Here is a 21,865-nt window from a genome sequence, read left to right as displayed (position 1 = left end):
CTTATTATAACTCCAGCATTTCTTCCTAAAGCATTATGGATGAAATGGTCCATTGAAGGTGAATTAATCTTGAAAAGTTGAATGAATCCACGCGCTGTCGAGTGTCGATAAGACGGTTAAAACCTCATTTATTTACTTTTGGTAGAGATAGGTGGATAATAAGGTTTGATTTCACTTTCTTTCGTTTCAAAAACTTAATAATAGTTAAATATAATACACTTTATATGTGTGATTTATCAGGTAATTTGTAAATTAGTTTATTTCGGTAAGCCTTGGTCAAAACAAAACTAGGGAGTTGGAACCCAAGTTTAAAAATCGAGTTTGCTGGTAACTAAGGTAACAGTACCGCTAAATAATAGTAATTTAAGATACTGTCAGCCCCAACCCCGCGGACGGGTATCAAAGAGAAAGACAGACAGCCAGAGAAAAACCAACATCCAGAGCGCGACTCGTATAAAGCGGGACGGGTATCGAAGAGAAGACAGACAGAGAGAGAAAAACCAACAGCCAGAGTGCGACTCGCCCAGAGCGGGGCCTGGGTATAAAAGGACCTGCTCGCCTCTAGAAAGGGGACTTTTCGAAGGGACTCTTAGTGGGAAACATTTAGGCTGAAAAAGCCAAGCCTACTAAGAGACCTAGCCGACTGGGAAGCATTAAGCTGAAAAGCTTGCCCTAGAACGCTAGAACCTCCCCGGAGAAGAGTAGCCTTACTCGGCCCGTATTTCCGAACTACCCGCGCTCACGGTCTCCGTAATTTCCACGCGTTATTTAGTTCACTGTACATTATTATTATTACTGTATTTATTAAACTCAATCGAATAAACCATTATCGTTCTATTACAATATCGCCTTGTCAATTCCTACTCCTGACAACTGGTGGAGGCGCCGGGCAACGATCGTACCGTGCTCTGTACACTCTTATGAGTAGCCACCCCCGTTCTAAATCACCGCGCTCGGAATACTCCTCAGACGATACCGAAATCTATTCGGCGCCTGAATCTCCGGAAAAACTTCAGTTACCGACTCTACCCGAAAAACGTTCCGAGCTTCCACCGCGAACATCCCGTCGGATTCTCCATCTCGCTCCGGAGGTCGCCGCCCTAGAGCACCCGATCCGACGCCGGCCATCGCCTTCTACTAAAGCCGTACCCGCCACCATGGCCTCTGCCGCCGATATCGCAGCCGCTGTTGTCGCGGCACTCAGCGCCCTAACGCTACAAAGGGACGTACCAAAATACGACCCGGAAACACAGGATGTAAACGATTTCATCACCATATTCGAACAGAAGACGACGGGAAAAACTGACGCCGACCGCATTGCCTTGCTTCCGTCTGTCTTCCTGGGAAGATTGGGATCGGTTTTTACCCTTCCTCGTATTCGCGTACAACACCTCTCTTCACGCTACCACCGGATACTCCCCCTTCTTTTTGCTCCATGGATACGAAGCTGACTTGCGCGTGGATGCTGCGCTACAGCTTCCGTCGTCAACGTTAAAAACCCAATTCGGCTTCGAGAACATTTTGTATGCAGAACGCGCTCGTTCATTAGCAGCCGAACGCCACGCCATAGCTCAGAGTAAAGATAAAGCCCGCTTTGACCTCCGACGCCGGGAAGCAACCTACCAGGAGGGCGACCTCGTCTACCTGAAAACACCTCGCCGGGTACCGGGTTTATCAGAGAAGCTTCTCCACCAATACGCGGGCCCCTTCCAAATTATTCGCCAAACAGCTGAGAATAACTTTGAAATTCGCTCCTCTGCAGGGGGTAGAAGCGATATAGTCTCCGTCGAAAGGTTAAAACCCTTCACCCATCGGAAAGATTTTCTCAAGGCCGAACGACGTGTCCAGTTCCAGGAAAAACCGACCATCTGGCCATATTTTCCCGATGATGCTCCAGAAACTCGTTCTACTGTGAGCGAAAGTCACGCTAATACCTCTATTCAACCCTCCCCTGCAGCTGCAGTCCCCCCGGGGGGCCTTCAACGGTCAACCCGCGCTCGTACTAGCCCCGATAGATATTCCCCTGGAGTTAAGAAACCGTTAAACAACATCATTTCGTTTCTTATCTCTTTAAAGACGAGATCTAACTTCAGTGCTCTACTTCCCGACCCTCGGGACCAATTTATTTTAGAATGAAACCCTCGGCTAAATTACGTCGTGCCCGTTTTCAACAACATGTTCAACACCTGGAGACTATCGCCCCTCTTAACCCTCGTGTTATTCGACGCATGGAGAAAAGACAACGCCGGGCCGACCGTCGACTCCAGCGCCAAACACCAGCGGATGACCTTACCAAGCCTTACACTCCAGCTCCGTACATCGTAGGCGATGCCCCGGATCCGGACTTCTTCGACGACGCAATTCACCGCCTCTCACCGTCGGACGCCCTCGTCACGCCGCGTACCCCGACTCCCAACAACGTAAGTGATATTTCGGATCCTGATTTCATCACGGACTTCATCGACCGCGACGATGCCACCTTTCTCCCCGACGAAGTCGGTCGCCGAGTCGGCTCTTTTTCTAACAGGGAGCTGTCAGCCCCAACCCCGCGGACGGGTATCAAAGAGAAAGACAGACAGCCAGAGAAAAACCAACAGCCAGAGCGCGACTCGTATAAAGCGGGACGGGTATCGAAGAGAAGACAGACAGAGAGAGAAAAACCAACAGCCAGAGTGCGACTCGCCCAGAGCGGGGCCAGGGTATAAAAGGACCTGCTCGCCTCTAGAAAGGGGACTTTTCGAAGGGACTCTTAGTGGGAAACATTTAGGCTGAAAAAGCCAAGCCTACTAAGAGACCTAGCCGACTGGGAAGCATTAAGCTGAAAAGCTTGCCCTAGAACGCTAGAACCTCCCCGGAGAAGAGTAGCCTTACTCGGCCCGTATTTCCGAACTACCCGCGCTCACGGTCTCCGTAATTTCCACGCGTTATTTAGTTCACTATACATTATTATTATTACTGTATTTATTAAACTCAATCGAATAAACCATTATCGTTCTATTACAATATCGCCTTGTCAATTCCTACTCCTGACAACTGGTGGAGGCGCCGGGCAACGATCGTACCGTGCTCTGTACACTCTTATGAGTAGCCACCCCCGTTCTAAATCACCGCGCTCGGAATACTCCTCAGACGATACCGAAATCTATTCGGCGCCTGAATCTCCGGAAAAACTTCAGTTACCGACTCTACCCGAAAAACGTTCCGAGCTTCCACCGCGAACATCCCGTCGGATTCTCCATCTCGCTCCGGAGGTCGCCGCCCTAGAGCACCCGATCCGACGCCGGCCATCGCCTTCTACTAAAGCCGTACCCGCCACCATGGCCTCTGCCGCCGATATCGCAGCCGCTGTTGTCGCGGCACTCAGCGCCCTAACGCTACAAAGGGACGTACCAAAATACGACCCGGAAACACAGGATGTAAACGATTTCATCACCATATTCGAACAGAAGACAACGGGAAAAACTGACGCCGACCGCATTGCCTTGCTTCCGTCTGTCTTCCTGGGAAAGTCGCTCGCTTGGTATGCCACCCAAGTCCGGATAACGACTGCGACACCCCGTAACACATGGCAAGAATGGAAAGCTGCCCTATTAAGCGAATTCGGTCGCTCCCACCAAGCCATATTTATCGAATTACTGGCTCATCGACAACTTCCGGAGACCGATCCGGTCACCTACTACCGAGACACAATGACTCTTTGCTCACTGGCCAACCCAAACATGGCTCAGTCGGAGAAAGTGAACTTTCTTCTCCGCGGACTAATACCGGAACTCCGTGATAAACTGATCCTGATGTGTCCTAGTAGCCCCCAGGACTTCCTAACTAAACTACATCTTCTCGGCTCCGTTCAAATGACGACACCATCTCCTCTCGGCACCTCGGAGGGAAAAATTCTAGAGCTCCTGACCCACATCGCCACCAAAACAACACCTGCCGTAACAGTACACGCGCCTGCCCTTTACCAAACCACCGCCAGCGGAGAACTCGACACATTGCGACAGGAAATAAAGGACTTGCGTCGCGAAATGGACTCTCTGCGGTCCACATCACGACGCCGGGACCCTAGCCCATCGGGCTTATCATGCTACAAGTGTGGGCGCAAGGACAATTACGCCTCCTACTGTCGAGAGACCACTCAGGCGGACCGATACACCGCGGGAAACAGCGGCGATAACTATTATTCCTCAAGAAATCTCTGCACCCCGCCAAATCGGTCTGGCTCGTACTCGGCCGAAATCCGAAATCGATCCCCGTTCCGGCCACCGCCTCATTACGCCTCCAGAAACCGAAGTCCCTCGCCATTCGCTCCGAACCGCACGTCCTCCGACTGGCGCCGAGGTCGCAGCCCATCACCTCACCCTAATGGAACTTCGGGAAACGAGGCCCGACGGTCGTAAAAGGAGGTACCTCGCCGTCCAAGTCTATCTACCCGCTCCTCCTAAACCCTTCCAACAAGCTAGTTTCGTTACCCGGCACCATAAACAATAAACAATTAAACCTCATCCTCGACTCCGGCAGCACTAAAAATATAATCAACCCTACCGTCGTCCAAGAATTAAACCTACCCGTCCGGCCTGCCGACTCAACTAAACTTCGTGTAGCAGACGGCACTCTACTCACACCCTTAGGGGTCACCACCTTCAACATCAACATCGGTCAGACCCTTTATCAGGTCGACGCCCTTATAATAGCCAACTTTGACTACGAGCTCCTCCTTGGGCTCGAGTTCTGCGATGACAACGAGGTTGAGATTAGTTTTAAAAATCGCTCTGTCACCATCGGCGGCGCGACCTTCCCCCTACCGGACACCCTCTTCGAACATTCCAATTTGGTACGAAACGTAGCGGACATTACCATCCCTCCATCCTCCGAACTCGCCCTCGAAGTTATAGCCTCGCAAACAACAGGTTCCGTCCTGATCGAACCTCTCCCGTCAACTTACCAACGATTCGGGCTACTTGTGTGTAAAACGCTGACAACCTTCGAAAACGAGAAAGCTCTAGTTCGGGTAGCTAACCCCCACAATCGACCAATAATTCTCCCGCGTAACGCTAAACTGGCTCGGGCCCACGAGGTTATAGAACTAAACGTCATAAATACGGATAGTGCACAACCGGAAACCAACCTCCCGAATGACTTAGATCTGGGGGCCCAGCTCTCTGCCACCGACAAGGAACGACTACTCGCCCTCTTGCAACAACATGCAGACGTCTTTTCTCAATTCGAAGGCGACCTGGGGCGAACGTCTCTCATCCGACATCAAATACACACTGGCGACAACGCCCCCGTCCGTTCTCACCCGTACCGAAAATCGCTAAAGGAAAGAGAAGTCCTCCAAAAGGAAGTACAGAAGCTACTCGATAATGGAACCATTCGTGAATCGTGTAGCCCGTGGGCTGCCCCAGTCCTCTTGATCAAGAAACGAGATGGCACCTGGCGTTTCTGCGTTGACTGGCGAAAATTGAACGCCATCACAAAAAAGGACGTCCACCCTCTGCCGCGGATCGACGACACCCTTGACCGACTGGCTGGATCTACTTTATTCTCCACCTTAGACTTAGCCTCCGGGTACTTTCAAGTAGAACTGGAGGAATCCATTAAGGGCCAAGACGACCAAGGTAAAGTTCGAATCTTTTTCAAACGATGGCGCTGTAGTAAACGGGGGTTGAGACCTTTCGAGCCCCCTTTGCAGCAGGAGCTATAGGGGAAATATAGAAGCTTTCCTACTACAAACGATCCCAATGCCAGAAGTAAACTTTCTCTATACTAGGATCTAACGCTATTCAATGCGAATGGCTTTATAAGTGGTGAAGCCTTGTATATACTGAATATTAGTTGAGACAAGAATGAGTCAAATTAAAGTTGCCCATTTTAAAGTAGGCGACATGGTAACTTGTCGTCCGAAATGGGTGTTAAAGTGGGTCCATATGCTTTCCATTTTATAGCCTTTTTTAACTGACATAAGAAAGGGGAGTCTTAGAGTCGGGCCCGTTGACAAAAGAACTAGATTTCTTATCTTTGCCGATGAAAGTAAAGAGGTATGAAAGCTCCAGCTACACGCGGCGCCCAAGGCGGTCTAAAAATTTCAAAATAGTAATTGAACTTAGGGATGATTCGAGCCCTTTTCAAAAACCAATACAATAGGAAATGAGGGGCGTTTCGCGCGTGTAAACAACGGAGCGACCGAGTGGTTGAAAAGTTTCCTGAAATCAGAAATTATACCAAAAGAGCTGAGAAACCACTAAAAACGGTAGTATGGGTTTTGAATAAAGTTTGAAATAATGTCCGACCCCGACTTTCTCACTGTCCTAGCTTTTTTATGTGTTTTTCTCACCCCCCTACCCAGAATTTTATTTTTGGAAGCTTTGAAAGCTTTTTTTGGAAGCCAGTATTTAGAGTTTCTGTCTCTGACCTACATATCGGACGTGCAATTATCCTTAGTTTTCTTGATAATTTTGAATATTTAAATCGCTTCGATTTGATTTGAAAATGGGTAGGAATTCCAAACCACATCCGTCTAAAGTGCGCTCTCGTAAAAAAAGGTATCGAAAAGTTCAGGTGAAAGCGGTAGATACATCTCTAAATATAGCATCGAGTGAAGACCGCAATATCTCGTCAATAAATGAGTCGCGTCTAGAAGATTCGGATGTGGCTATATCAGTTGAAGATTTTGGGCAATCAGACTCCGGTTTCTTGTCTTTTCGAGAAAGCCTACCCACTTCTAGCCCTCCAAGTAAACATTCGTCCCCAAAAATTAGCGCTAATATCTCTGCGGAGGATAAAAGAGATAATGCATCAAGAATACCACCACCACTCGACAATGTGGATTTTTCAATAATAGAGGCTGGATTCTCGGTTGATGAAAATCTACCCAATTTGGTAGTAGAATATGGACCTCCACATCCGAGCCAAGACTCGAATGCCCAAAAGCTCGAAGGAAGAAGGGTGGTTGACATTAGGCATTTTATCAATCAAGTACGAAGTTTGGAGCGTCATAAGTGCCCAAGAAATACGAGCGGTTCATTTAAATTTAGCCACGAAAAAATTCAAGGTTTTTATTCGACGTATACTTTCGAATGCCCTTATTGTCACCAAACTCAGGTCATCACTACCGACCCCGTTCCTCTAAATTTGCAAGATTCCAGGAAAAATTTAACTATTAACGATGCAGCAGTATGGGGTACAGTGAGCATCGGAGGTGGTCACGCCAATTTAGATGAACTTTTTTCTGTCATCGGAGTTCCTGTTATGTCCAAGAGAACATTTAGCAAATCGGAAGAAAAACTTGGAGAGGTAAGAAATTCCAAAATTAGAGTGGGGGGGGCGAGGTGGTTAGGGAAACGACTCTAGTTGCCCTTTAAAGTGAAATAAATTTCGTGTAAATTTAATTACCAATTTTAAACTAAGTTTAATTTCTACTTATTTTAGAAGTGGGAAAGCATACGAAGAGATTATATCTGCAGGAAAAGAAGAAAAACGATTGGCGGAAGAGGCTGGGGATGTTCACCAGGGCGTTCCGTTTATAACGGTTATAATTGATGGTGGCTGGTCCCACAGGAGTCATGGTCACCGGTATTCGGCAAACTCGGGGGTGGCTATTATCATAGGGAAAAGATCGAAGAAAATTCTCTTCATCGGAGTGAGAAATAAATATTGCGCCATGTGCGATTTTTATGAGAGGAGGGATCAGGTTCCAAAAGTCCACAAGTGCTTGAAGAACTGGAATGGGCCGTCCGCGAGTATGGAAGCTGCCATTCTTGTAGACGGTTTCAAACATAGTGAAACTATGCACGGGATCCAATACCGGGAGTTTATTGGTGACGGTGATTCCTCCGTATACAAGAACATTTTGGAAAGCGTTTCCTACGGACCGCAAGTTTCCAAAATCGAATGTACCAATCACGCGGTGAAAAATCTAACTAAACAGTTATACAAGCATTCTGCGACATCTGCTGAATATAAAAGAGTTTTAAATACGGGCAGAATAAGGCAAATGACCAAAGGGGCCAAAGGTGCGATATATCACGCCGCTAAAAACAAAGGCACTGTGCAGGATTTAGTCACAGATTTAAAGAACATTCCAAAACACGTTTTTGGAAATCATGCGCATTGCAGAACGTATTTTTGCAAAAGAATCCAGGGAATTGACAAATCTCATACCATTCCCAGAGATTTGTTCTTCAAAATTATGTCCGCCATAAATAATTTAGCCGCGAAAGCTCATCGCTTGATTAAAAATGACACAAGTAACGCGGCGGAAAATTACATGTCTCTAGTAGCTAAATTCACTGGCGGAAAGCAAATAAATCGTGGCAAAAAAGCTTCTTTTCAGCGAAGGTGTTACGCGGCGGGTCTTTGCCAGCATTTGGGTAGATCGTGGTACCACCGAACCTGGAAAAAGATTACAACAATAAGTCCAAATAAGTTTCTGAAGAAGCACATCGCTAAGAAACAAAAGGAATCGGCAAGCTATAGGAAATTTGTTGAGAAGGCCAAAAACGGGGAAAAAAGGTATAAACCCAAAAATGACATTTCCCGAGATTTAGAGGCTGGTCAAGCGGACTACGGATCCAGTTGCCAACAACCGGACATGAATTTGGAAGAGTACGAATCGCGAAAATCGGAGACTATCCAAAATCTTACAGTCAACCACGAAATTCAAATGGAGGTTGAAAGCGAGACTCGCGGCCAAGCATCGAATGACCGATGGATGCGAGAGAGAAGAAATCGCCTGACCGCTTCCAACTTTGGCGAATTTTGCAAACGAAAGAAAACCACGGGATGCAAGACATTGGTCAAGCGACTGCTCTATATCCCTCCCGTGAATACTCCGGCGATGCAATACGGCAAAACAAATGAAGAGGTCGCAATCGCGGATTACCAAAGGATGGCAGGAACCACAGTTACAAAATGCGGTATCTTTGTTAGCCTGGAACACTTTTATCTCGCCGCTTCTCCTGACGGTCTAATTGACGAAGATGGCTTGATAGAAGTGAAATGCCCGAAGAGTATAGAAAGTATGACTCCTTTAGAAGCAACGGAACGCGTAAAAAATTTTTACTGCACACAAAAAAATAACAGCATCTTCCTCAAAACTACGCACAAGTACTATTACCAAGTACAAGGGCAGCTCAATATCGCCGAAAAAAAATTTTCCGACTTCATAGTATGGAGCCCCAAGGGCATTGAGTGGCAACGAATACATAGGGACACAAGGTTTTGGAGAGAAAACATGCTTCCGTTCCTGGAACGGTTTTACTTCCATTGTTTGCTTCCAGAAATCATCGACCCACGTGTGCCTCGTAATATGGAAATTCGCGAACCATCTTATATTACACACGCGATTGAGGAAAAGAAGCAGCAAGATGAAGTAAACGCTGAGAAAAAGAGGAAACGCGAAGAAGTTTTCGAACAACGGAAGCGGTCTCGTACCAACTCGGATAAGGGTTCGAGCCCTACTACAAAATATAACCAACCAGATATCGCACAACCAGAATTTCGTTTAGGTAGAAGAGCTCGTCAAAAGTAGACGAAATACTAATTGAGTAATTGTCTCAATAATTTTTGATCCTGATCACGATGTATAAAACTGATCAAACAACAGCCCTTTTAAGGGCTACCCACTTTTTGAATTGAAGGTAATCTCAAAATGTATTGAAAAACAAACAAAACGAATAACACACGTTCTAACTCAGGCTATTCTTACATAACAATCCCTAGGTGAAATTAAAGTACTATAAGAGAAAATTGTAGGCATACCATAGCCTGAATCGATTTGATTTACAGAACGTTCAGGAATAAACTCCTCTATTTATCTATTTATTTTGTAGATCTTAGAGATCTATAGAATAGCTCATGCAGAAAATTCAAACAGATTCAGAGTACAGTTCAAAAATAGGCATCTTCCGAGTTTCATTTTTGTTTGTCTCTTCAAATGGACGGGTTCCAATGTGAGTTAGGAGGGAAAGGGGGGTTGAACAGCTACTTGTAACACATTCCGTGAAATAGCTAGACTCAATACGAGAACTTAGTTTACCTTTTTCAGGGTATTTTTCTCTCAAATGTCTTTTTTTTATTGAAGCAGTCTTCTTCGCGTCAGAGTCCAACGGAATTGACTCAATAGGTACTAAGTCGCCCTTTCAATAGTTTATCATCTATACTCCAACTTTCACTCTTCTGTTTCATTATCCATAGTTACACTGCAGTATACTCACACCCTTGAACTAATTTTCGTCCTTCCTTTGGCCCCCCAGGCCAAAAATAACTTTCCTTTGTAAATATGCTTGCTCGCCCTCGTATGACCAGGGCACAAGGGTATTTAAGACAGCCCCCCCCCTTAACCAGACCCCTCCATAGTAGTTTTTGTAGGGATCTTCACCCTATTTTTCCAAATTTTATAAAAAAAAAGCGTCTAAGCTGCCATCTATTGGTTTCACACTTTTAGCGGCCCAAAGCTGTTTTATTTATATAACTAATTATGTTTGAGACTTACGACTTCCAATTTTATTTTAGGTTCTCGGTCTAATTATGCTCTACCAACCTAAAAAATAACTTTATGTCTAATTATATTTTTCGATGAGATACATAGGAAAACTTGATATTTAGTTTTTAATTAATATCAAATTATCTTCCGATTTGAGTTTTTTGAAATTATATTTAGGTACCAAAGAAAGGTATTTACTATTAGGAAAAACCAAGATTGAAGGCTTAAACGGGAAACTTCCTGTGCTGGACAGGAAATACAAAAACCATATTTTCAATTAGAAGTTTTATGGTTTTTATTAGATAATTAATTAAGTTTTGGAGTAATTAATTTGAAAATTATTTTAGGTACTATATATAGTTTTAGTATTTGTAATGCAAAAAAAATTTTAGACCTGACGACGTTTCTCTAGGAGCTACACAGGAAAAACATAACAAAAAACATGCTTTGCCAATTAATCAATAATTAACTACACAATTAACCGAATTAAACGAAAACAATATCAGGTTATGAAGAAAGGTCCAAAATTTAGGATAAAAAGAAGTCAGGCTGCAAATTTCAAATTCAGTAGGCGCCAGATCGGAATTAAACAGCCCCTTTCTCCATGCACTTTGCCCTTAAAGAAAAAACTGCCTTCGTTACTCCGGACGGGCAGTATGAATTTAATGTCCTGGGCATGGGACTGTGTAATGCCCCTGCAACATTTCAACGGTTAATGTACAAGACGCTAGGCAGCCTCATGTGGCAGGTCACCATGGCGTACCTGGACGACATCATCATATTCTCCCAGTCCTTTGACTCGCATCTAAACCACCTAGACCAAGTATTAACCTGCTTACGAAAAGCGAACTTGAAAATCAAGCCGAGCAAATGTTCTTTCGCTCAACCGCGCATCCGCTACTTGGGACACGTCATCGACGGAAATGGGATCATGCCTGACCCCCCCAAACCTAGACGCCGTAGCCAAATTCAATACACCTAAAACCGTCAAACAAGTGCACCAATTCTTGGGTCTCGCGGGGCACTACCGCCGATTCATTCAGGATTTTGCCGGTGTTGCCAGACCATTAACCGAGCTGACTAAAAAGGACAACCCCTTCGTCTGGAGTCTCGCAGCCGACCAAGCCTTTCGCTATCTCCGCGACTGCCTCGTCTCCACGCCCATCGTCCGACACCCTCAATGGAACGAGCCATTTGAGATACACACCGACGCGTCAGCCTTTGGAATTGGTGCAATTCTCAAACAACGAATTAACAACCAAGAACGGGTTATAGCATACGCCAGCCGATTATTGAATGCAGCCGAAAGAAATTACAGCCCCACCGAACGGGAATGCCTCGCCATTGTCTTTGGAACCAACAAATTTCGCCCTTACGTTTATGGGCGCCCACTCACCATCGTCACTGACCATCACGGGCTATGCTGGCTAACCTCAGTCAAGAACCCAAACGGTCGATTGGCCCGGTGGTCACTGACTCTTCAAGAATTCAGTCCCACCATCCGATTCAAAAGCGGCCGCAAACATCTGGACGCTGATGCCCTTTCACGAAGCCCATATGAACCGGCTCCGGCCATCCATGACTCTCTCCTAGCACCGGTAGAAAAGGACCCCTTGGATCTAACGCAATATGACAATCCACAATTGCAACGCGACGATAAGTTCATGGGTCCCATTATCCACCTTCTGGAAACTAAACCGTTGACGGCACCCAGACAACTCGTCCGAACGGCACGCTGCTTCGAGCTCAACAACGGCTGCCTGTTTCGCCGCATGCGCACCGAAGACGGCCTAAAGTCCGTTTTGGTAGCCCCAAAAGAAATCCGGAACGCTGTTCTCTTTGCCTTACACGATGTCGTCACTGCTGGACATTTAGGTCTTAACCGTACCTGGCAGCGCATCCGCAACCGATTCTTTTGGCCTAGAATGTTGGCCCACGTCACTAACTACGTGCAGTCCTGCCACCAGTGCCAGCAACAAAAAATCTATCCTGGGAAACCCGCCGGTCTTCTGCAACCCATACCACCCACTCTAAAGCCGTTCGAACGAGTAGCGATGGATAAACTCGGACCATTCCCCCCAGTCTCATGACGGTAACGTCCACATAATCATCTGCACCGACTACTGTACACGCATGGTAGTCGCTAAGGGCCATTCCTCGGGGAACCGCTGACGAAATTGCTCGGTTCTTTACACAAGACGTCATGCTAAAGTACGGTGCTCCCAAAGAGTTACTCACAGATAGGGGTACAGAGAATGTAAACCATCTCATGGATGAAATAAACAAACTCTATACCGTCCATCACAAACGCACCACCGCGTATCATCCTCGAACGAATGGGCTCGTGGAAAGATTTAATAAAACTCTGGCGGATATGATGTCCCAGTACGTGAATAACAATCATAAAGATTGGGATCGGTTTTTGCCCTTCCTCGTATTCGCGTACAACACCTCTCTTCACGCTACCACCGGATACTCCCCCTTCTTTTTGCTCCATGGATACGAAGCTGACTTGCGCGTGGATGCTGCGCTACAGCTTCCGTCGTCAACGTTAAAAACCCAATTCGGCTTCGAGAACATTTTGTATGCAGAACGCGCTCGTTCATTAGCAGCCGAACGCCACGCCATAGCTCAGAGTAAAGATAAAGCCCGCTTTGACCTCCGACGCCGGGAAGCAACCTACCAGGAGGGCGACCTCGTCTACCTGAAAACACCTCGCCGGGTACCGGGTTTATCAGAGAAGCTTCTCCACCAATACGCGGGCCCCTTCCAAATTATTCGCCAAACAGCTGAGAATAACTTTGAAATTCGCTCCTCTGCAGGGGGTAGAAGCGATATAGTCTCCGTCGAAAGGTTAAAACCCTTCACCCATCGGAAAGATTTTCTCAAGGCCGAACGACGTGTCCAGTTCCAGGAAAAACCGACCATCTGGCCATATTTTCCCGATGATGCTCCAGAAACTCGTTCTACTGTGAGCGAAAGTCACGCTAATACCTCTATTCAACCCTCCCCTGCAGCTGCAGTCCCCCCGGGGGGCCTTCGACGGTCAACCCGCGCTCGTACTAGCCCCGATAGATATTCCCCTGGAGTTTAGAAACCGATAAACAACATCATTTCGTTTCTTATCTCTTTAAAGACGAGATCTAACTTCAGTGCTCTACTTCCCGACCCTCGGGACCAATTTTTTTTAGAATGAAACCCTCGGCTAAATTACGTCGTGCCCGTTTTCAACAACATGTTCAACACCTGGAGACTATCGCCCCTCTTAACCCTCGTGTTATTCGACGCATGGAGAAAAGACAACGCCGGGCCGACCGTCGACTCCAGCGCCAAACACCAGCGGATGACCTTACCAAGCCTTACACTCCAGCTCCGTACATCGTAGGCGATGCCCCGGATCCGGACTTCTTCGACGACGCAATTCACCGCCTCTCACCGTCGGACGCCCTCGTCACGCCGCGTACCCCGACTCCCAACAACGTAAGTGATATTTTGGATCCTGATTTCATCACGGACTTCATCTACCGCGACGATGCCACCTTTCTCCCCGACGAAGTCGGTCGCCGAGTCGGCTCTTTTTCTAACAGGGAGCTGTCAGCCCCAACCCCGCGGACGGGTATCAAAGAGAAAGACAGACAGCCAGAGAAAAACCAACAGCCAGAGCGCGACTCGTATAAAGCGGGACGGGTATCGAAGAGAAGACAGACAGAGAGAGAAAAACCAACAGCCAGAGTGCGACTCGCCCAGAGCGGGGCCAGGGTATAAAAGGACCGGCTCGCCTCTAGAAAGGGGACTTTTCGAAGGGACTCTTAGTGGGAAACATTTAGGCTGAAAAAGCCAAGCCTACTAAGAGACCTAGCCGACTGGGAAGCATTAAGCTGAAAAGCTTGCCCTAGAACGCTAGAACCTCCCCGGAGAAGAGTAGCCTTACTCGGCCCGTATTTCCGAACTACCCGCGCTCAGGGTCTCCGTAATTTCCACGCGTTATTTAGTTCACTGTACATTATTATTATTACTGTATTTATTAAACTCAATCGAATAAACCATTATCGTTCTATTACAATATCGCCTTGTCAATTCCTACTCCTGACAATACTGTATCTAATATAGTCAAATCAAGGGAGAATAGCAATAGAGAATAACACAGTCACTTAAATATATATAGTGTTAACAATGTAGTTGTGTTCTTTAGTACACATGTGCTTTTATCTGTTACTTTTATTTTGATATCTCCATTGTATTAATTAGAAATTGGCATTTCTATCCAAATGAATAAAATCTTAAATCAGGTAATGCTTTAAAAAAGACCATGTTTACTACAGCAGATATCCACATTCCTCCCCAACATAACATTTCTGTGTAAACTGATAGCTATTAAACGCAAGAAATAACACTGTCGTCAACGGTGATTTGCCAAGTAAAGTATTAACAGTAGGCCTATACCTTTTTTTCTTAAATTAATAGTCCACAATTATTTTAATTTAATTCATAGGACTACAATTGATGACCCACTTTTAACATGTTTTACAAATGATGGCTATTGATAGTTGAAGCTGCAGTCAGTACAATTTTTAGTTTTAGTACCAACGTTACCCACAAAAGCAATGTATAATCGTCAGCCTTTTTCAGCAGTACCAGTACCTCAGAAATCCCTTTTATTACATATAGAGTTAGTAGATTATTATAATGGAAAGGTGTTGGAGGAAACAAAATAAATACAAATTCATAAGAGATAATCTTAAAGGAGGAACAATGAAAGTTGAAGAAACAAAATTCCACGAAAACATTTCTGGTGATAAAATTTTTACAAAAATTAACTATAAAAAATAAAAGTTAAATGTCAAGTGCTTTGGGTTTCATAAAAGGGTCATATAGATTCTCAGACAGGTATAGTATTTTCTCAAAGATGTCAGATTTCTACAAGTTACTATTGTTTTCTTGTATTTATGCAGATTTTTTAATTTTTGTGACAAATTTCCTGATTTTTCTGTCAGACCGAATTTTTCTTTCCCCCAATAACAGGGCTCTCACCAAAATCTCAAAAATAAATAGGGCAAAAAGGGACTTTTCACAATAAAATAGGGTAAAATAGGGACCTTAATTTTAAAGGTAGAAACCAAAAAGGGACCACTGGTAAGACAAAATGATTACCTTAATATATTTATATGAAAATACCACAATCCCTCTAGTTCAAAACCTATTTATTAATTGCATCGACTAGTTTTTAAATTTAAGAAGTGCATGGGGTTACTGATCCTCGGGACCAGTTCATTAATTGATTCTTAAATATAGATTCTTCAAGAAATTCTATAAAAAATTGAAGAAATTATCCTGAAATTTTCATAGAATTTAAATGTTTAATAATTTTTTGTAATTTTTCAAGGATTAATTGTTATAAATAAAGTTCACAGAAAAACTATTCACAACATATTATTTTATTATTGCTATAACATTTGAAAAGTTTTTTTTTATTTTTAACTTTACATTTTTAGATATTTTATTACATTTTTTATGTATTTTACACATTTTTATATATTTTAAAACATTTTTTATATATTTTAATACATTTTCTATATATTTTAATACATTTTTTATATATTTTAATACATTTTTTATATTTTAATACATTTTTTATATTTTAATACATTTTTTATATTTTAATACATTTTTTATATTTTAATACATTTTTTATATTTTAATACATTTTTTATATTTTAATACATTTTTTATATTTTAATACATTTTTTTATATTTTAATACATTTTTTATATTTTAATACATTTTTTATATTTTAATACATTTTTTATATTTTAATACATTTTTTATATTTTAATACATTTTTTATATTTTAATACATTTTTTATATATTTTAATACCTAATTGCTTTTTATTTTTAATTTTTCCCCCCACCCCCCAACGGAATAAAACATTTTAAATGAAGTTTTTTTTTTTAAATTTTTTTTAACAATTAACGCTTGTCTCCCCTTCTACCGCTATTTCATTTTCCACCAAAACTGTTCCACCTGCAGACGGAACAGTTTCATTTGCTGCCACTTCTTCCATGGCTGGAGTCGCTTCATCCATGGCCGGAGCCGCTTCATCCATGGCCAAAGCCCTAACAGTTAAATTGGCCACATCTGTGGCCAAAGTTGCTTCATCGATTTCTTTTTGTTTAATTCCATCTTAAAAATACACGATGTTCCAAAAGGGATGCTAGGACAGATAATTAAAAAAAATGTTTCACCTTTCATTTCTGGGCAATCCTTTATAAAATGCCCAGTTTTCGGCATTTGTAGCAGGTGCGCTTGCCACCGCGCCCATAAGGTTTTTTGTCACCTTGACGACCCCCTCTACCTCTGCGACCACCTCTTCCCCGGCGACTTCCGTTATCATAATTTATGTTTAATGTTAAGCCAGTCACGGCACCATTAAAAGTCATACCAGACATTTTCTACCAAAAAATTCACAAATTTAATATTTTAACATTAATTATTTTGCTCACAGTACATTTTTGAACTAGCTTATATTATTAAACATTCAAATTTTTAAAAATAAGTCTATTTTATAATAAAATCTATAAAAAATTTAACAATTTTTGCATACAACTTACTTTAGATGAGGTTAGTTCAAGTTTTCTGACCGTTATGAAATTTTAAAAAAAAAGGACGCCAAGAATTCGTCAGTAGCGCCGGCTAGGTTACGTCATTAGCGCCGGCTAGGTTAGCGGTGGACTCTAGAACTTTCGTAACCGACCAATCAAAATTGTTTTTTCTGCTTTGCATAAATTTTTTTTTGCTCCTTTATTTATGACGAGCTAAGGCCTAAGTGACCTTTCAGCTCCAACTTTAAACAGAAACTTTGGACAGAAACGCACGTATAACTAAATTGTTTATTTAATTTGTTCATGATATCGGATTAGATAGTGTTAACAACGTTTTCTGTACGATTTTCAAAATTTTAAAAAGGAAACAGTAATTTTTTGTGGCTTTTTAAAAACTTAAAAATATTTATTCCTTAAGCCTTGGTGTACGTTTGTTTATGGGTGGTGTGTACGTCTGTTACTGTTAGGTTAGTGTTATAGTCACTCACGGTGTTTAGAACATGGGAAAAGGTACTTGCATTATAGAAAATTGCCGAAATAATGATTCATCGCTCACTTATCACGCATTACCTAAAGATAAGGATCTGAAACGGAAATGGTTTCATGCCATAACTGTGGCATTAGGAACCAAACCAGCTGATTCTAAAGTCTCACTTCTATGCTCAAAACATTTTTTGAAAACTGATTATTTACCAACTGGGGCTTTACGTCGCAAACACCTTAAACAATTTGCGGTTCCTTCTATTTTTGAAAACACGAAAATGTCCGATGCATTAAAGTTAGCTGACGCCAGTCAAACTCAAAGAAAATGTGCCTTTTCACATAGAATTATCAAAGAACAATTAAATTTTTCGGAAGAAATGCAACCATTACGTGTTTATCAAAGAAAGTATGACATTGCATCAAACTGTAATTTGAAAGATCCACTATTATCTGTTGTTGATAAGCAGCCCCAAGGTGAACCCAGTTTTGGTGAAATATCTCCAAAATTGTTCCATAATTCAAATACACTAAATGAAGTTGAACTTATGAGAAAAGAAATTGACCTGATAACAGTTAAAATTAAAAAAAAATTTACATTTGAGAGACTTATAAATGACAATAACAGTATCAAATATTTTTCTGGCTTTCCTTCTTTCAAAATGGTTTGGGCATATTATCAACTTTTGCTACCAGAGTGTACTAAACTAAATTATGATCGACAAGATTCTTCTCAAGTGACTAATAGTACAGATGAAGTTTTTGATAAAGTTGTGCAATTTGCGGGACCAGGAAAACTGAATCCAATGGAAGAATTTTTCATGACGCTTGTACGACTCAGGCGAGGAACTGAGGAACAATATTTAGCCTACTTATACAATTTATCACAAGACTATGTGTCTATAATCCTAAATACATGGATTTTGTTTCTTTTTGAGTACATCCCAAATTTGCCAAGATGCCAAACATCAAAATTAGCTAATGCCCTGGAAATTAAGAAAATGAAACAAAAGCACCCTGGCTTGAGACTAATTATTGATAGTGCAGAATTTGAACTGGAAAAGCTGTCAGGACCAGAAGCCCAAGTAAATTATAAACAGGCTAATACAATGAAAGCTCTTATTGGAATGGCGCCCTACGGACACATAACTTTCTGTTCTAACCTCTATGCGGGAGATATTTCTGAAAAGAACCTGTTTTTACAGTGTGGTGTTTTAGAAACACTAGATAAAGGCGACGCTATAATGTCTAACTGTAATTTTGATGTTGCAAAAGAACTAGCATGCAGAAATGTTAAACTTGTTATTCCTGACTTTCTAAAACAACAGGGTATTGGGAAGGTCAAAGAATTCCAAATTTTAAAGGGACATATACCCAGGGCTTTGTCACCTATGCTAGAGAAAATTTACATTCTTTGTTGTTATTTGTCTAACCTAATTTAGTAACAAAGCTAAGAAATGCTTACAATAATGTATTTTTTTTGGTAAAATAAGTGTACTTTTTCCCTTATATATATATATATATATATAATTCTGTTCTTTGTGCTGCTCATTTCACGTCACATTTTTTAAGCATACGAAATTAAAAATAAGAACACTCAAAACAAAAATAGGTTTTTTTCTCCATAAGGCAGATTTTTGGGTGTCTGGTAAACTTCAGGGAATGTTAAATTTTACCCCACCAATTTGTTTTTCTAAAATACGCTAGATGGCGAACGTGGCGCCTCGCTCGGCGCGTATAGGGATAGTTCTGGTGAGCATATGCAATAACGTCATGAACTTGACCTGTGAGGATTTTTTCAATGGAGATTTTGACAGACTCAGCGGGTATTGGCAAGGGCTTAAAATTGGGACTCGGTACCCTTTCAGGTCCTGGAAACCTTTTAGATGTATATCTATTTTTCTTACAGTCTCTAGTATAAATGAAAAGTGTGTAGCTTCTTTATCATATTATTCTTTATTTTCTTAGGTCAACCCAAATCAGTTTATTTCTTACAAATTTTTGCTGGGCAGAGTGATGCACATTAAAATTGTTCTTTCCTTTGAAACTTCAATTTTGGCTTGATAAATTCTAAATATATATTTTTATGCCCATTTCATGTAGTTTCTTGAGAATGCTAAGTCTTTTTCCATTTCATGGTTGTGTACAAATTAATACTATCTATCACATCATTACATTGAAAAGCATTGTTTAGGACTAACCTAACATTTTCCGGTAGAATTTGTTCATCCCTAGCTGATGACTGATTATAGTCACTCTGTGATAAAACATCACTTGTGTAAATATTAAGAGCAACTTTGATTCTACCTTTCTTGTGTAAAGCAATTAAGAGCAGAATTTAGGGCGCTAGCTATCAATTTCAATGTAAAATTACATAGCTCTTCAATTGTCAATTCTCTGTGTATGATTGACACCTCTTTTACATGGCACATTTGTTCAAATGGAATTGGAACATACATTTCTTTGGCAAAATTTCCATCAACTTTATTTTTTTGCATTGTTCAGTCACTTTAGTACAACTTAAATCACCTAGTCCTGAGATATTATTCCAATACAGTGTTTACATTTTTTCAAAAATCTAGATTTCTGGGACCATGATATTTTGAAACTTACAGATACATTCAACAAATATGTCAGCTCGTGTGGATCTTCTTTTAGGTCACTTATTTTCAAATACAATGTTTGTTTTTTTCAAACGTTTTCTGCCCTTTTATTGACTTTACAATATTCTGCTTACATTTAAAGACTTGGTCACCTTTCACTTAACATCTCTTTCTGTCACTTTCTTTCTACAAACGCTGCATACTATAAAATTTCACAGAATTACAAATGTTGAATAAACGTTTCTTTACCAACTTCAAAATCCATGATTTAAATGTAATTTTGTAGGTTAAAAACTTATAAAGAACCTTATATGACTGCTGCCAACTTTAACTGTGATACAGCCGCCATCTTGATTTTTAATAGGGCCTGCCCCCTCGCACTTTGCCCTCTTTAAAGTTCACTTTTCACAATTTCGAACTTTTCCCTCTTTAAAGTTCACTTTTAGGCGGCAACTTTCCGATGCAGGCTTAAGGTTCGTATTATCTTCTTAAAAAACCTGTATATTCTTATTTATATTACTTCAAATTATATATTTAGAAGTATTTTAAGGGTTAATAGGTTTTATTTAAACTAACTTCTTACAAAGTTTCTGCTTAATTATATTTTTTCTTTCCAGTTTTCTTTTTGTTCATATTAATGATAAGCCTATTTTTTATTACTTTCATTTTTTATTTTTTACATCATCGAAATCTGAGTGTTTTGCAAAGGGTTCTTTGTGTACTTTTGAATTCAAACGATTCTTTGTGTACCTTTGCAAATTCAAAGGGTTCTTTGTGTACCTTTGCAAATTCAAAGGGTTCTTTGTGTACCTTTGCAAATTCAAAGGATTCTTTGTGTACTTTTGCAATTTCAAAGGGTTCTTTGTGTACCTTTGCAAGTATCTTTTTAAATTAAAAGGGTTGTTTGCATACCTTTATAAAATCAAAGGGTTATTTGCATAACTTTACAAAGTCAAAGGGTTCTTTGTGCATAATTTTATTAGATTTTTTTTGTAGATCCAAATTTCAAATCTTTGTGTCACATACATATTTGACTCGAGTCATATATTGTAATATAGTTATTTTTGACTATTTCAAATGGTTTCCCGAGAAGTAGCTAATCGAAAATTAGCCACTCAAAGAAAAAGAAGAGAGCGCTAGCTAAGTTGAAATTAAAATTTGAAACGAAAGTTTTGCGAAAAAAGGAAGCTAAGCGAGTTAAAAATAAGGAATATTATTTGAAAAACAAAGATAATTTGCAGAAAAGAAATGCAAATAACTATGTTTTGCGTAAATCTGCGCCTCTTACAGCAAAAGGTTGTAAAAGGGCTATGGCACCAGGTGGCAGCACTAATGTGGGTTTTTGCTCTAAAAAAATAAAACCCAAACATATACCAACTAAACAAGATAAATTTGGTTTTGCGAAAAAGCTCCTCAATGCGGGGATTTTCAAAACCAAAAACAAAAAAATTATAGCTGAAAGCTATAAAAGGTTTCTAGTTAAACGTCTAACAGAAAGACTGACGGCATCGAAATCTTTTGACGGTGAGACTAAAAATAGACGCACAAAGTCTATCTCTCACAAGCTAAAATGCCAAGTGCTAGCTGGTAGAATATTGCATTTGAAAAGGCAATTGTATTCCGCTTACCACGCCCATCTAACGGGTATTGTTAGTGAATTTAAGGATTTTGTCGAGAAAATCAAAGAAATTGGGTCCA

General features: G+C 41.5%; 2 protein-coding genes across 2 annotated transcripts; both read left to right on the top strand.

The window, feature by feature from the left end:
* Positions 1-6,768: 6,768 nt before the first annotated feature.
* On the top strand, positions 6,769-9,529 carry LOC149656735 (uncharacterized; the record flags this gene model as incomplete). Its single annotated transcript, XM_089844612.1, has 2 exons — positions 6,769-7,331; positions 7,432-9,529. Coding segments are annotated over 2 exons (2,661 nt in total), but the record flags the coding sequence as incomplete, so codon positions are not given.
* Positions 9,530-17,584: 8,055 nt separating this feature from the next.
* LOC149656734 (uncharacterized) lies at positions 17,585-19,006 on the top strand. Its single transcript, XM_089844611.1, has one exon. It carries the CDS (start codon positions 17,585-17,587, stop codon positions 19,004-19,006), a length of 1,422 nt encoding a protein of 473 aa, XP_089700737.1.
* Positions 19,007-21,865: the final 2,859 nt, after the last annotated feature.

This window comes from Phalangium opilio, unplaced genomic scaffold (assembly GCF_054372755.1).
Source record: "Phalangium opilio isolate 3A_F unplaced genomic scaffold, DU_Popi_V2 ptg000077l_1, whole genome shotgun sequence".
NCBI classification, from domain to species: Eukaryota; Metazoa; Arthropoda; class Arachnida; order Opiliones; family Phalangiidae; genus Phalangium; species Phalangium opilio.
The sequence above is the reverse complement of the archived record's forward strand: the minus strand, read 5'-3'. Positions and strand labels throughout refer to the sequence as shown.